At 41.4% G+C, this 15,148-nt stretch overlaps 1 protein-coding gene across 1 annotated transcript in view; it reads right to left on the bottom strand.

Annotated features, from left to right (window-relative positions):
• Nucleotides 1–15,148, bottom strand: part of ADAMTS20 (ADAM metallopeptidase with thrombospondin type 1 motif 20) — a 1,463,844-nt gene that overhangs the window by 657,668 nt on the left and 791,028 nt on the right. Inside the window, exons 19-20 of the mRNA XM_078648053.1 lie at nt 10,050–10,176; nt 5,758–5,968 (exon numbers count right to left, since the gene is read on the bottom strand). Coding sequence (XP_078504179.1) covers nt 5,758–5,968; nt 10,050–10,176 — 338 coding nt within the window. The remainder of the gene's footprint in view (nt 1–5,757; nt 5,969–10,049; nt 10,177–15,148) is intronic.

Genomic DNA, 15,148 nt, shown 5'->3' with positions numbered 1-15,148 from the left:
GGAAAGCCAGGCAGGAAATTAGGGGTACCTGTTAATTTTCAGTGCAGGTTAGACACAAAAGAATCACAATTTAAAAATCAATGCGTGTCGCCGCTTTTAGTCAGCGTGACAGTGCGCTAAAACCAAAATGCTCAATCGCAGCCCTCAGCTCCTGCAAGCAAGCCCACTGCCACCGGGCTGCTCGCAATCCCCAACCATCTGAAGAAATAAGCAGAGAAATCTCAATGGCGGATATGGAGAACAAGGGTTTGTTGGCAAGTCCCATACCTTCCCAAGAGGAGGCAGGGGTACGGAGGGAGGCTCAAGCAGGAGATAACGACCAGAGCAAGGTAATCATTTCAGATCCGAAGGTTGGTCCATCCGATCAAGCAGCCTCACAGCCAATTTCAGACTTAATACAGTTACTGACGACGGAGGTCAGAACCAGATTCAAGATCTCGAAAGCTAATCAAGTTGAGATTAAATCAACTTGTGAGAAGATGGAAGATAAATTGGATTTCTTGGCAGTCAGAACAGCAGCCTTAGAATCAACGGTGATGGTGTTAGCCGCCCAAACGGAGGAACATACAAAAGAAATAACTAGTTTGAAAGAAAAGGAAGTGACTTTCAAGAAAAGCTTGTATCCCTCGAAAACTCTCAAAGGAGAAACAACCTCTGACGAGTAAAAATCCTTGAGGGAGCTGAATGAAACAACATTAAGGAGTTTGTGGTTAAACTAATTAAGGAAGGAACGCAAATCGACATTACTGAGCAAGCTCTTATGGCCGATGTACAGAGGGTACTCAGAGATCCTTTCAGGTTAACTCCAAATAAAGCAAAGCCTAGGAAGATACTAATAAATATTTTGACGTATAAAAGAAGAGATTTTGAGTAAAGCTCTTAAAATGAATTTAACAGTAGATGGAATCTCTCTTAAAATATGTTCAGATGTGTCTTCAATCACGGCAACCAAACAATGGGAACTATGGAAGCTTTTAGGTCCTTTGAGCAAACAGGGTGCCACAGCACAGTTAAGATTCCCTGCCATGTTAAAGGCGATGCACAATAATAAGATGCAAGTCTTCCAGAGGATGGAAGATGCAGAAAAATTCCTACAATCCATCTTAGAGGAAAAGCAAGTTAGTAGTTTAAATGTAGGAAAACCTACTTTTCACCTCAGACAAAGAAACAAATATTGAAGGGCAGGGAGCAGTCAATAGTTGAAGTACGGAATATATGCTTCCGACTCCAGGGAGGGGGAGCCCCATAGGCCTTAAGGGAATGAAGGAGAGGTTTCTCCAGGGTAGGTTTCATGATTGGTACTGGGTGGGGAAGGGTTGGGGTGCACGGGGTGGGGAGCATATGGAAAAAACAAAAAAAATATGTCCAGTTCGCCTCAGTATGATTTTTAGAGCTCCACTGAAGAAAGGGATTTGTCACAATCAAAAAGTGATCAAAGAGCTCAGTTGAGGGTTCTGTCATGGAATGTAAATGGGTTAAGAGTAAAGTATAGACGGGAAAAAATCCTACAATATCTTAAAGATACCCCAGAACAGGTTTTAATATTACAGGAAACTCATCTAACGGATGTGGAAAAGAGGGATCTATTTAAAACCCGAAATTGGATCCAAGATCTTATTTGTACCACTCAACAGCTAACCATTAAGGGGGTGGCAATTTTGATGAAAAGAAATCCATACATAATAGAATATAAAAGAGAAGATAAAATGGGGAGATGGGTAATAGTTCAAATTAAATTGCACTCACATACATTTGCTATAGTGGGATACTGTGGACCAAATAGAGATGATCGGAGCCCCCTTAGAGGACTACTCATGGAGCTACTAAACTTTCCTCATCCCATAATCCTGGCTGGGGATTATAATGTGATGTTGGATCCAGAGCTGGATTGCTCTATGAAAAGTAGAGCAATATCAAACTGTAAGATGAGGACGGTATTAAAGACCTCTATGAAGCAGTTAGGATGGATGGATATTTGCAGATCTAAAATGGGATACAAAAGGGGGTACACTTTTAACAACAAAAAGTATGGACACAAATCAAGATTGGACTTCTTTTCAATTAACCAAGATCTGCAAAGATGGGTAAAAGATGCAAAACATATAGGGGTACATTTGTCAGACCACTCTGCAATTGCTTTATTTTTAGACCTCCCAGTTAGACCAACCCATAGAAGGTGGACCTTGGACCGCACTATATTATTAGAAGGGGAAGTGGTTAAAAAATTAAGGGTACAGACACAAGACATTTTTGCAAAGAACCAATACAGTGCCCCATTGGGAGTTATATGGGATGCTTATAAAGCCCTTTTAAGGGGGTATGTAACGTCTCTCCAGATATTCAAACAAGAGAAATACAGACCTGAAGCAGGGGGAAGTGAAAGCAATATTCAGCAGTTGGAACATTAATTATTATCTTCGGAGAGCAGATAGGATTTAGAAAGTATGCAAACATCTCTGCAGACTTCTAGGCTGGAACTTGCTGAGGTGGTCGAACAAAGATTAAGAAAACGGTGGCAAGCAAGTAAGCTAGCCCACTTCGAATATGGGGAAGGCTGTGGAAACTCCTAGCCTGGGAGGCCAGAAATGTTCAGGTAAAAGGATTTATAAAAGAGATGAGGTTTGAGGCATTGGGAAATTTACTTACAAGTAGTGAGGAGATAGAAGAGGCCTTCCATAATCATTTCGAAAAGGTCTACCAGGAGGGATTCATTGTAACACAAGAAGGTATCAAGGCCTGGCTGGACCAAGATGCCCCTCGTAAAATCAAAAAAAAGATGCAGATAATCTCAATAGCCCTATTATAGAAAGTGAGGTCAAGAAGGCCATCATGGCTGGGAAGTCGGGGAAAGTGGCAGGCTTAGATGGGATACCGGCTGAGCTTTATAAATGTTTGGAAGAGGTTCTTTACCCAATAAAGGAGAGGTTACTTCCACAACATTTTGAAAGAGGTAGAGATATGCCATATCCTGGAACGAAGCTACAGTTGCACTGATTCTCAAACCAGCAAAGCCTCCCAATTCCTGTGACTCTTGCAGACCCATCTCTTTGCTTAACTGCGACTATAAAATCTTCGCAAAAGATCTTAGCAGAGAGGTTAAATGGGGTGGTGGGGGATCATTTAGATGAAGATCAAAATGGTTTTGTTCAAGGGAGAGGGATCCATGACCTGACATACAATTCAATTGGGTCAATGGATTTAGCCACTGTATAATAAACCTTTGGCCATTTTTACCTTAGACGCCACAAAAGTGTTCAATTGGGTAAATTGTCTCTATCTATTACAAATATTGAAATTGTGTAATTTAGGAGAACATTTTGTAGGACTGAGAGTCTGATATATCAAACGCCCACAGCCAGAGTATTGGTGAATGGAATCGTATCTGCCCCTTTTGAAATCCAGAGGGGAACCAGACAGGGGTGCCACCAATCTCCTTTACATTTTAATTTATACATAGAGCCCCTAGCTGTAAAAATTAGACAAGAATCTGGAATCTCTCCCTTTAAGTATAGAAGCTGGGAGAAAAAGATGGCTTTGTATGCTGACAACTTATTGGTGTACACTACAGATCTGTCCTCTGTGGTCCCAGTACTATACAACTTAGCTTCGCAATTGATCGCATCTCAGGTTAAGAGGTAAATGTGTCTAAAACAGAATGCATGGCATGGAATATGGACACACAACAATATAGAATAAAAAAGGAGATAAGATAAATGAGTATCATGATTTCACAACACATTAAGAAGATCCCGGAAATTAATTTAAAAAAAGCTAGTAAAGAGATATCTAAGACACAAGCTGGGCACATCTACAGCTGACGACAATTGGAAGGGTAAAATCTAATCAAAATGATGGTCTTGCCAAAACTCATTTTTCTATTCCAGAACATTCCCTTAGTGAGAGAAATCTAGGTCAAGAAGTTACAGTAAAAAATAAGTTGTTTTATATGGGCTTCTAAAAGCACACACATTTCATGGAAGAAACTCCAGAGAAAAAATCTAAAGGGAGGTCTGTGCTCGCCAGATTTAGTGTATTATGCATGGGTTTTTCTTTCGAGGTCTCGGAAAATGTTACAGAATGAACCAGATGGTTCAGATATTGGGAGAATGTTGAAAGTGATGCTCTTGGATGTGAAGGTAGGGGAGCAAGGTTTTATCTATAAATTTGGAGAACCCAGATACTTTAAAAAGGTGCGCCTGAATATCTTACATGGGGTAGCTTTTACATGGCATAAAATCAGGAACGGGTTAAAATTAACTACTACAGTGCACTGGCCCCTGTTTGGGATGTCCCTGGTTCCCCGGAATGGACAAAAGACTCCTTGCCGGTGCCCCTGAGAAATGCGGGAATATAGTGCTGAAAACAACTAGTTATAGATGGTACTCTACTTTCCTGGAAAAGTTTGTCAGACATTTCGGATAATGAGTTATCCAGATTTAAATATGTGCACTTGAAAAGCTGGCACCAAGCTACTGGAGAAGTCGTTGGCACATCAAATGATTTTAAATCTGCACTGATGAGGAAAACCGTGAAAAAGAAAGAGGTGGCAAATCTATACTGGCTCCTGATTGATCTTGCAGAGGGCGATCTTAAACTACTGATGGAGCTGTGGGGGAAGAGCTTGCCAGGGATCCATCTAGAAGAATTATGGCAAGTATCATGTAATACCTTGTGTTCCACAGTCCAGAATGCAAATTTAAAGGAGAACCACATTTTCAGTCTGCACAGGGTGTATTGCACACCTTTAAGGCTTTCCAAATTCGAGAAGGGTGCCACCCCAAAATATCCCAAATGTTCCCAAGAAAAGGTAGATGATGTGCACATGTTCCTGCAGTACCCTTTATTACAACACTTCTGGGCAGACGTTAGTAATAGCAACTCTAAAATCCTTGGGGGTAGAATTTCAGGTAATCCATTGGTGGTTTTGTATGGGGTCTTGGCAAATTATGAATCTTTTTCCATAGAAAATAACAAATTCATCTTTTATTTAATTTTACTTCCGTGGAGGGAAACTTGCAAAAATTGGACAAAGAATGTCTCCCCGATCATTAGAGATTGGATAAATTCTGTGAAACGTAATTAAATTACAAGAAAAAGTACGTTCTGTTTCCATGTATAAGCTGGTTGGAAAAGGAGGTAAACACAGTCCAATGATTATGCCTCTACTCTAAGATACTTCACCATTCCGGTTGTTCCAAGGGTGGCTCTGATAGAAAGTGGAATAAATCAACCGCGAAAGGAGAGGTTTTGTGCAAAGTGCACCTTTAGAAAACAGAGCTCTCTGGTTGGGGTCAACTAAGAGAGGGACCCTGGAGGATCAGAAAACAACTCTGTTTATATCTAAGGCGAATGAAGACAAAAAAACAGCGGATTTACAAGAATGAAATGACACAGAGGGCATCCCTTGTGGATGTTAAAACAAATATTCAAATTTGTGCTTGAATATTTCTATATTACATTAAACATTCAGGTATTACACATGCTAGAGGACATTAGTTGTATTGGACTTGCTGCCACCAATTCAAAATGCTCTCTCAGACTCCAGCACTACTACTACTACTGCAAGCCGAAATTTTTCTTTAAAACATTTCCATCATGAGCATTCCAACCCATTCTTCTTTGATTCTTTCCTATTTTCTTGAAAAGTGTCCTTGAAAGTCATGTTAAAAAAGTAATACATATGCCACTTTATGCCATCAATCAACATCAATACCCATGGCCAAAATAACTTGAGTGAAAGAACAAAAGCTTCCTTACCTTAGACCATTCTGAATATTGCCAGCGTGTTACGAGGCAGTCACCATGGCAGGCTTCTCTATTTGGTGGCTTAGGCTGGTCAGCACAAAATGTAGCATCTACTGGGTCATTCTGTCGTTTTGAAAGAGAGTACTTGATACAATGGATGTCTACGCTCCGATGCCCTGGTCCACACTGTGATGTGCATTCACTTTTGCCAATGACAAGCCACCTACAAGTACAAACTGTTATATGGAGCTAAAATATGGTTTTTATCATGACATCAGTCAGCAGGATCAATCCTGTTAAAGGAACGAGCATGCGTTTTCTACTAAAATGGCGATTATTTATTTAAATATATATGAATTTTCAGTCACAAGAAATATTTCCACAATTACAGAAAATGTAGCATAGGAGATAAAAGTCAACATAACATTGCATTACTATGTTGTTTTGCACCCTAGTTCACTACCTATCCCTTCTTTGACTCATCCCAAAACGAATTTTACTACTATGATCTCCCTAACTCATTTCTAGAGATTCGCCTTCCTCCATCTCTCCTTATACTCACCCAAAACCTCATCCTACTACTATTATCTCCCAATAAACATGTTTTAGACTCTTCCCTCTTCTATCCTCCCATTTTCCTTTTCAACACAACTAACAGACTCACATGTCCATTGCTCAAATTAACTCAAACTTCACTATGCTACTCCACCATTAATCCTTGTTGGGTTCCGGAGTAGTGGGCTACTTGCCGAAAAGCACTTCGATGCTTGGTCAGGGGTAGTAGGCGCTATATAAAAAAATTACAATACAATACAATACATCACTTACTATCCTGCTACAGGTATTGCACCACTATGTTTTAAAGCATAAGCATCTTGGCGCTCATCAGGGCACAGCAGCACCTACTTCGAGGGGCCTTTGAGTTAGGTAGCTGTAATCTCCGGCTTTACTAACTTTCCTCACTAACTGCATTGTGTAATCGGTTCAGTTCAGTAGCATTTATTTGAATGTATGATGTTGCAACGCATACATTTACAGCGCATGTCTTTACAACGCAGTTTTTACACCGCAACATCCCTTACAACACATACATTTACATTGCATGCCATTACATTGCATTTAAGGTAATTGTTGGATAGTGTAGGAGTAAACGTTACTATTCTAACTCCAGGGGGTGCAACAGTATGGTAAGTGTTGGATAGTGTAGGGGTAAAAATTACTACTCTAACACCAGGGGGTGCAGCAGTAGGGTAAGTGTTGGATAGTGTAGGGGTACAATGCGTTGTAATGGTCTGCGTTGTAATGACATGCAATGTAATGCCTGCGTTGTATGACATGCGTCGTAGTGTCATGCGTTGTAGTGACATGCAATGTAATGGCTAAATTGTAATGACATGCGTTGTAAAGGATGTTGCAATGTAATGACTCCGTTGTAAATGTAGTGCGATGTGATGACTGCATTGTAAAGGTTATTTCCCCATTTATTTTGGTAAAAAACAGCAATAAAACGGTATAAATAAGAATAATCATTCAAACATATTCATGCAGTAAATGGCGCTACTAAATGAAATACAGACTAATCTCAGAAAGTGAGGTAACAAATCTAAGTATACAAAGTAAAAAGAAAAAAAATCAATCACAGTGAATTACAGTCAACTCCAATAATTTCAAGTCCCAAAGCACATAGCAACTTTGCTTATTCTAATACATTACTGTGGATCTTTGCTTCCAAGCTCTCCAAATATAGTTGCTCTGTAATATTGTGCCAAAATATTAGAGGGATCTTTACTAAACGAAGGCCACTCTTTGCTGGTATCTCCTCCAAATTAGGGGGGTGATTCATAAAGGGCATCCACACTCTTGGTGGAGGTCCCACAGTCGTTGCTGGACCTCTGCAGTGGGTAATTACAATACAGAGGTCCTACCACAAGTGTGAATCTAGCCCTCAATGAGGAGTAGTGAGGGCAAGAGAAACCAAAGCTTAGTTCATCTTCACAGTGTCCTAGATTACAGGCCCATAAAGAAGAATAGGGCTTTGACCATTTATTTCTAATATAAGGAAAACAATACCCACCCTGGCTTCTCGTGGAGTGGAGAAATTGCTATAAAAACAGCAATACAAAACAATAGAATATTGTACATTTCACATACAAAGAGGTGAGCTAAGCAGGAACAGCCTAATTCAGATACTCTCCTTTTCTTGATTTGAATTAAATTGTATGTTCGATGGACCAGTTTATATTGCTAGCAAATGACTGTAAATCCATCTATACTAACGGGGTGGAAGCGGCCCTGTCTGGCCTCGCCCTAGATGTCCCGAAATTTGACAACATCTTCCCCCTAATTCTGGCATATGCTGATGATGCGGTTTTAATAGCCAGGACTGGGATAGCCCTTCAAAATCTTATATCCGCGTATGCATCATTTATGGCCTCATTAGACCTCAGGGTGAACTAATCTAAATCCCTCATTATTATAGCGGGAGCTCCTAAAGGCGTTAAAACACCATATTTCTGGCCTAAAAAAAATTGAGGTGGTTGATTCTTTCCCATACCTGGGGATCCTGTTTGATAACAAGCAATCCTGGAACAAACTAGTGGCAGCAAGGGCCCTGGGTATGGAAAGAGGAACCCAAGCCATAAAGGGCTTTGCTAAACAATTTGGCGCCAGCCCTCTTAATACAATAAAAAACATATACCTAGCTAAAACTAAGGTGGTGGCAACCTATGGGGCCGGAGTGTGGGGAATGACCCAAATTGATCAACTGCAGATAGTGGAAGACTCCTTTTTTAAGACCAGGGTCTCGTTACCACCGTCCACATCTAATTACATTCTGCACCTCGAATTGGGCCTCCCATATCTGTCTGACTTTATCAGAATGGCACCCATCCTGTTGTGGCTCTCGATTTGGCGAAGGGCCACCGTCAATCTAACCCAACGTATAATTGGTGATTGCCTGGGGCTCAGGGGCCATAGCAGGATTGGTTGGCTCAAATGTGTAGAGAATTAATTGAATGCAATCGGGATGGGAGACCTCTTTAGGAACCCAACAGCCTGTATTAAGGTCCCTAAACAGAAATTAATTACCTTTTTTTGCTGGAGGCCAACCGTGACCGCCGGGAAAAGAACAGGCATTCCCAGGCGCTGGCAGTATATGATCAAATTCCACAAAGATCAGAGGATGGCTACTGTTACCTTTCTTCCGTAACAGTAGCCCAACGCAAATGTATTCTGCTGCGCTTCTGCCTGAATTTTATTCCATTGATGTTGGGGTTCCCAGAGAAGAGGTACAAGTACCCAGATCTAGGGCCCTGTCCCTGTGATAACTGTTCACCACAGTCTGACCTACATTTGGTCTTTTTCTGTAAGTTTTATCTTAACAAAAGAAAAACGTTCCTCCTCCCAATTCTAAGGCAGAAACATTTCTTGCAATGCAGAGTGGCACTGCATTTTCTGAAAGCTTTCTTGAACACTCATGTCTGCTATCTTGTAGCCTCCTTTTTATGGGCCTGTTGGAGGAATAGAAGGTCCAGGGGTTTACTATGTTGAATTAAGACTCTTAATCTTTACAAATTAAATTTTACAGCCGATTTTGGTTTTAATAACAAATTTTAAAAGTTTAATAAGGTTTTAAAAATGATTCATACTTTTTTACTAAATGAGTTTTAATGTGATTTAATCGATGAATTTGTGCTTTTATGATCTGTCTGTACAAATATCGAATAAAGATTTAAAAGAAAAAAAGACTGTAAAGTTTAACCAATATCATCTTCTTTTGAGTGTTTCTACAGGACTCTTCCTGGAGTAGTAGGGAATATAGAGAGGCCAACGCTGACCAAGATATTATGCATGCATAGACGCAATTTCAGACGTAAAGCTATCTCATACCTATACAACCCTTATCCCATCTTGAATAAGGAGCCATTACTAATAAAGTCTCCACTGTATGACTGGTTTTACTGCAGCACAACAAGTTATGCTTTCAATCCTTAATTTTTTGGACAGCATAGCTATTTGAACTGACAATGGGAGCTTACATAGTTTGCAAAAAAATTATTCTGCTGTAGTCCTAGGTTTCTAGTGACAAAGGTAAATTCGGTCTTAAACCTACGTTAACGATCAAAAGTACCATTTAATGCCTACCAGGTACTCATAACTAGATTCCGGTTAGTAGCGATATGTACAATGATGGGAGTTATTGGCATTCGCAAACCTTGGAAATATGCACACAAAATTGTTTTAATATGATACTTCAAGGACAGGTTAATAAATCCAGTCACATCAAATATCAGAATGATATGTACCTTAGCTCACAGTCTGTGTTGCACTGGTCTGTTTCTGTCGCTGGTTGAGGAAACTGTTCACATCTTTGGTCAGAAACGACTAAGCGATCACTCTTGCGAATGCAGGAATTTCTTCTCTTACGTTCCCCTGGGTCAATCATCAAAATTATTTTCTTCAGTGAGAGTTTTATCTAATATACTTAATTTGTCATTAGTCAACCTCTTTAGAAAGACACTCATGGCACACAAAAAAATAAAGTTGTACATTATGGCCTCAAATGGGAATTTACAACTGAATATTGATTACAGGTTGTGCAGGAAGTACCTACATTGGGTATCTCAAATTTCACCAATAAAAACCCAGTGAAACATGAACAGAGAAAACTGTTAGGAATGCGGCAAAATATGAGGTAATCAGTAATTCCTCATTAAGAGCCAGAAAAATCAGAATGAAAAAGTTATACTCCACCCTGTAACATCTGAATTTGCTACGTGCAGTATAACCTCACCAAACACCACATGACTTATGAAAAGCCAATACGTAGGCAAAATCATCTGCAGGCATCTCATGTCATTGTATTAAGCTACAAATACTGGTATCATCTAATTCATTTAGTGTTGATGGGTAACATCAGTGATATGAGTGACGTAAAACTGACAAATATTTGACATTGTCTGTCACCCATCTACTTCCATCTTCTCCTTTTTCCTGTATTCAACATTTGCACACTCCTTTGATTTTTTTGTCCTATATTAACAACTCATTTAGTGTATCATGCCTCAGGAACATCTTTTCCCTACAATGAGAATAACTGGATAAATGCAAACTCTTGTAGGAGTGTTCACAAAAGCACAGCAAGTAGTATTACAGGGTAAGTGATTGCACCCGCCTGCAAAGTGATGTCTGGGGGTCGCTGCTCTCAGGGGACGCAGGGACAGTGCGCCACCTTTTAGGTCATTGCATCTTCGGATATCTTCTTTGCCTCTGCGCCTGCATCTGTAATATGGAGGGGGTGCAGAGGCAAAGGCAGTGCCTCAATTGCATGGGACACACCCCCATGCAAACGAGGGAATGCCCCCTGCTGATATCACTGGCGCTTTATGTGTGCCAGCTATCAGTATTACAGAAGGGGACCCACAAGTGTCTGTAGGACCTGCTGTAATACCAAAGTGCCTCTGGGGCGCGCAAGCAGGCACAAACGCCTTTAGCACTCTCTGTAATACGGCTACAGGAGTACTCTTTTATGTAGTCCTATGTCTTTGTGAATTGTCAACCTCCTTTTAGTAAAAGTGCAAAGACAGTGTTAACAGTGTTAATTGTATGAATTTTGCACTAATATACAATTTTCTTTCCATTTTCGATGTTTTGGTGACAATTCACAAAGAGATGAAAAACTACGTAAAAGCGTTCCTCAGGACTACTACTTTATGTATTCCAAGATACTGCTGCAATTAGGCTCCTTGCATCCTGTTCTTCTTCATGAAAATCAATTCCAGAATGAAAATCTCCACTTTGATTAAAAAATCTGCGTAGAAATGCCAGTTTCCCCAAATGATTTTCCATTTTCATAATATTCTCCCATCACGCAGAGAAATCTTCGATTAAAGAGTACAGTCAATCTCGCTTGTCTAGAAGCCAACAAAATGTTGCAAAACATTAGGCAACGTATACACTCACCCCGTTTAGCTACACCCTATATAACAGTGAAGACCAGAGATACCATAACACAGCAGAGGAAGAGGGTAATACATTTCTCATGCACAGTGATCTTAAAGAAACAGCTAGCTCAGAGTCTAGTAATCTGAGTGGCAAAAAAGTGTACAGTCAAATTGAAAACATATGCAAGTAATCAGAGGAGGACCAAGGTCAGAAGGAAACAGCAAAGAGGCATAGATGGAAGTGAGAGCACGACCACTAATAATCATCATCTCCACGTTTTCATAGTAGGGATTGAGAGAATTTATTCATGAATATGTCAAAGATGGTGGTATGGAAGTAAAACGGCACTACTCTGAGGTTGTCATCAAGTCTAAAACTATGTGTGTGACAGCTGCATACAACATGTAGGATAGACAAATAGGAAAATGGGCTAGTGGCTTATGTAAATGTAAGACGTTATGGGCTCTATTAACTACTTAGGACTACTTCACACCTGATAGTTTTGAAAATGGGAGCAGAAAGGACCCCAAAGAACTGCCTGAACATGATCCATTAGAAATTATTTAAGCCAGGCTAGTGCTTTGCTCTGACTAGCGAATTCATATAGGCAATTAGAAAGGAAGAATGATATACAATGTTCAGTGCCACAGACAGATCAGAGCAGACAAGAGCTTCCAGTCTGCAACCATCAATGCCCAGGAGAATGAGGAGGCAGAGAATTATATCCAGTGCCTTTGTTTTCTTTCTCATACAAGTCCCTTTCCTTGGCTCTGCAATGTATCTCACATTTAATATTAATTATGGTCATTAGTGATTGTGTTGAGGTGCAGAAGACTGCATCACTCCCATTGGATCCAGAGTACAAGGTTAGAGCTTTCTGACAGAAGTCTGTGAAACTGAGGTCTTTCAAAGCGATCCACTGGAATGATTCACTTTGAGCTCCTAATTGACAAAACAAAAAGCAAGGTCACCTTTTCTGAGTGTTGTCCCAGTGGTGTAGCAAGGGTGTTCTTGGTCCTAATGCATGCAAGGAAAATGTTATTTGATATTTGATATTTGATATTTATTGTCATTTATAAAGCGCTAACTTTCGCTCCGGAGGGAGCATCTTGGCGCTGAGCACAACAGGAGGTCATCTAGGGGGGCATGGATCAAATAGCTGCGAGAACAAAGGAGTCGGACTGAGAGTAAATCCAAGTTTTCAGGGATTTCCTAAATAGGCTTTCTGAAGGAGCGTGCCTAAGGTTGGGGGGGAGACGGTTCCATGCCTTAGCCGCCAGAAAAGAGAAGGTCTTTCCACCCTTGGATTTTAGTTTTATACGCGGTTCAGAAATGAAATTAGCGCCAGATGACCTCAAACAGCGGGTTGGAGTGTAACGCTGGAAGCGCTTAGTGAAGTAGAATGGACCCAAGCCCCTGTTAGCTTTAAATACAGTGACTAAGAGCTTGAATAAGATTCTCTTATGGAGGGGCAGCCAATGGAGAGTGTTAAGGGCTGCAGAGGCTGAGGACCTACGGGGGAGTTTCAGAACAAGCCTAGCTGCCGCATGTTGGACACTCTGCAGCTTTTTCAAAGAGGACTTCTTAATGCCTGCTAGGAGGCCGTTGCAATAATCCAGCCGGGAGAGGATGAGGGCCACCGCGACTGCTTTCCTGGCTGTGATAGGCAGAAAATTAAAAAATTTCTTTAGTTGCCTGATCAGACTGAAACAGCGCCCTGCGGTAATACGCACATGTTCATCGAAGCTGAGGGACGTGTCAAATTGAACGCCCAAGTTGCGGGCTGAGGCGACCGCGCTTGGTGGTGCTTCGGAGTTATGAGGCCACCAGTCTTTGGGGGAAAAGAGTGTGCCTTTGCCAAGGGGAATTATTTCTGTTTTGGCGCTGTTGCATTTTAAATGGTGCAGGTTAAGCCAAGAAAAAACTTCTGACAGACAGTTTTGGAATCTGATGGCAGCATCCGGAAGTCTTTTATCGATAGTGACGACAAGCTGGGTGTCGTCAGCGTAGGATGTCACGAGAATCCCATGTGACTCGATCAACGTGAGAAGGGGGGCCATATAAACATTGAAAAAGAGGGGGCTCAGGATGGAACCCTGAGGGACCCCTGAAATGATGGATCGTTCACCGGAGAGGAAGGGGCCCAGGGAGACCGTTTGAGAGCGATTGGACAGGAATGAAGTTATCCAAGCAAGCGCGGAGCCCGAGACACCAATCTCACGCATCCTATTGATTAGAATAGCATGTGAGATGGTGTCGAAGGCCGCGGTTAAGTCGAGCAGGATGAGGACGGCCTGCCTGCCCTCATCCTGCAAGAACTTGATGGTGTCTGACAACTCAATCAAAGCGGTCTCCGTGGAGTGGCCGGAGCGAAAGCCGGATTGCTGTGGGTGCAGGATACAGTGATTTTCCACAAAGTTCTTTAGTTCCTCATGAACTAGTTGCTCAGTGATTTTGCCTAGCGCAGGGAGGAGTGAGATTGGGCGCATATTAGACAAATCAGTAGGGGATTTATTTTGTTTTTTCATGAGGGGCTTGACTGTGGCCTTCTTCCACTCGGAGGGGACAATGCCGGAGTCAAGGGATTCGTTTACGATCGCATTAATTAGAGGGTTAACGGCCTCAATAAGATGGTGCAAGATGACTGGGGGGCAGGAATCCGTGGGCGCACCTGATTTGCAGGCTAGTATGGCTTTATGCGTTTGCAATAAGGAGACTGCTTTAAATTGGTTTAGTGAGGGAATAATTGTGTCAGGCTCTTGGATAGGAATAGGTGCAGGGGGGAAATCCTTGTGGATATTATTAATTTTCTCCTCGAAGAAATCAGCAATTTGATCACAGAGGACTTGCGAGGGGGGGATTTCAAGTGCCAGTGCTTTAGGGTGAGTAAAAGATTTTACGATATTAAAAATCGTTTGTTGTTTCTGTTTAGCAGAGTCTATTGCTTGAGTGAAGAATGCCTTTTTTGCTTTTTTTATATTAGAGAGATATTGCTTTCTCTGGAGAATGTATGTGGATCTGGACGATGGATCGTAGGTTTTTCTCCATTCTCTCTCTAAAAGCCTACACTTAAGGTGGCATTCAGCGAGGACCGGAGTATACCAGGGAGCATTGGGTTTCTTTTTTCCTCGGACAGGTTTTTGGATGACGGGTTTTGCATTGGCAGAGATTACTCTCTCAATTACTCTCTCAATCCACAGGTGGAAATTTGTGGAGTCTGATGAAGCGTCACCCGTGATGGAAGGGGGGGGTACAGCTGGTTGTGGGTTGAGTTTGATGTATTCAACTACCTTTTTCCAATTAATGGGGAAAGGGATGTGAGGAAGTTTCATGGGGGGAGAGGGCAAGGTTTTGTTTTTGATGGAGAAGGGAATGAGGCAGTGGTCTGACCATATTTGTGGCACGGGGGTAGAAGCAACTACGCCCATAAGCCCCAGATTTGGTAGTATATGACTGCTAT

The sequence above is a fragment of the Lissotriton helveticus genome, chromosome 1_1, assembly GCF_964261635.1.
Source record: "Lissotriton helveticus chromosome 1_1, aLisHel1.1, whole genome shotgun sequence".
Classification (NCBI taxonomy): domain Eukaryota; kingdom Metazoa; phylum Chordata; class Amphibia; order Caudata; family Salamandridae; genus Lissotriton; species Lissotriton helveticus.
This window is presented reverse-complemented; position numbering and strand designations above follow the sequence as displayed.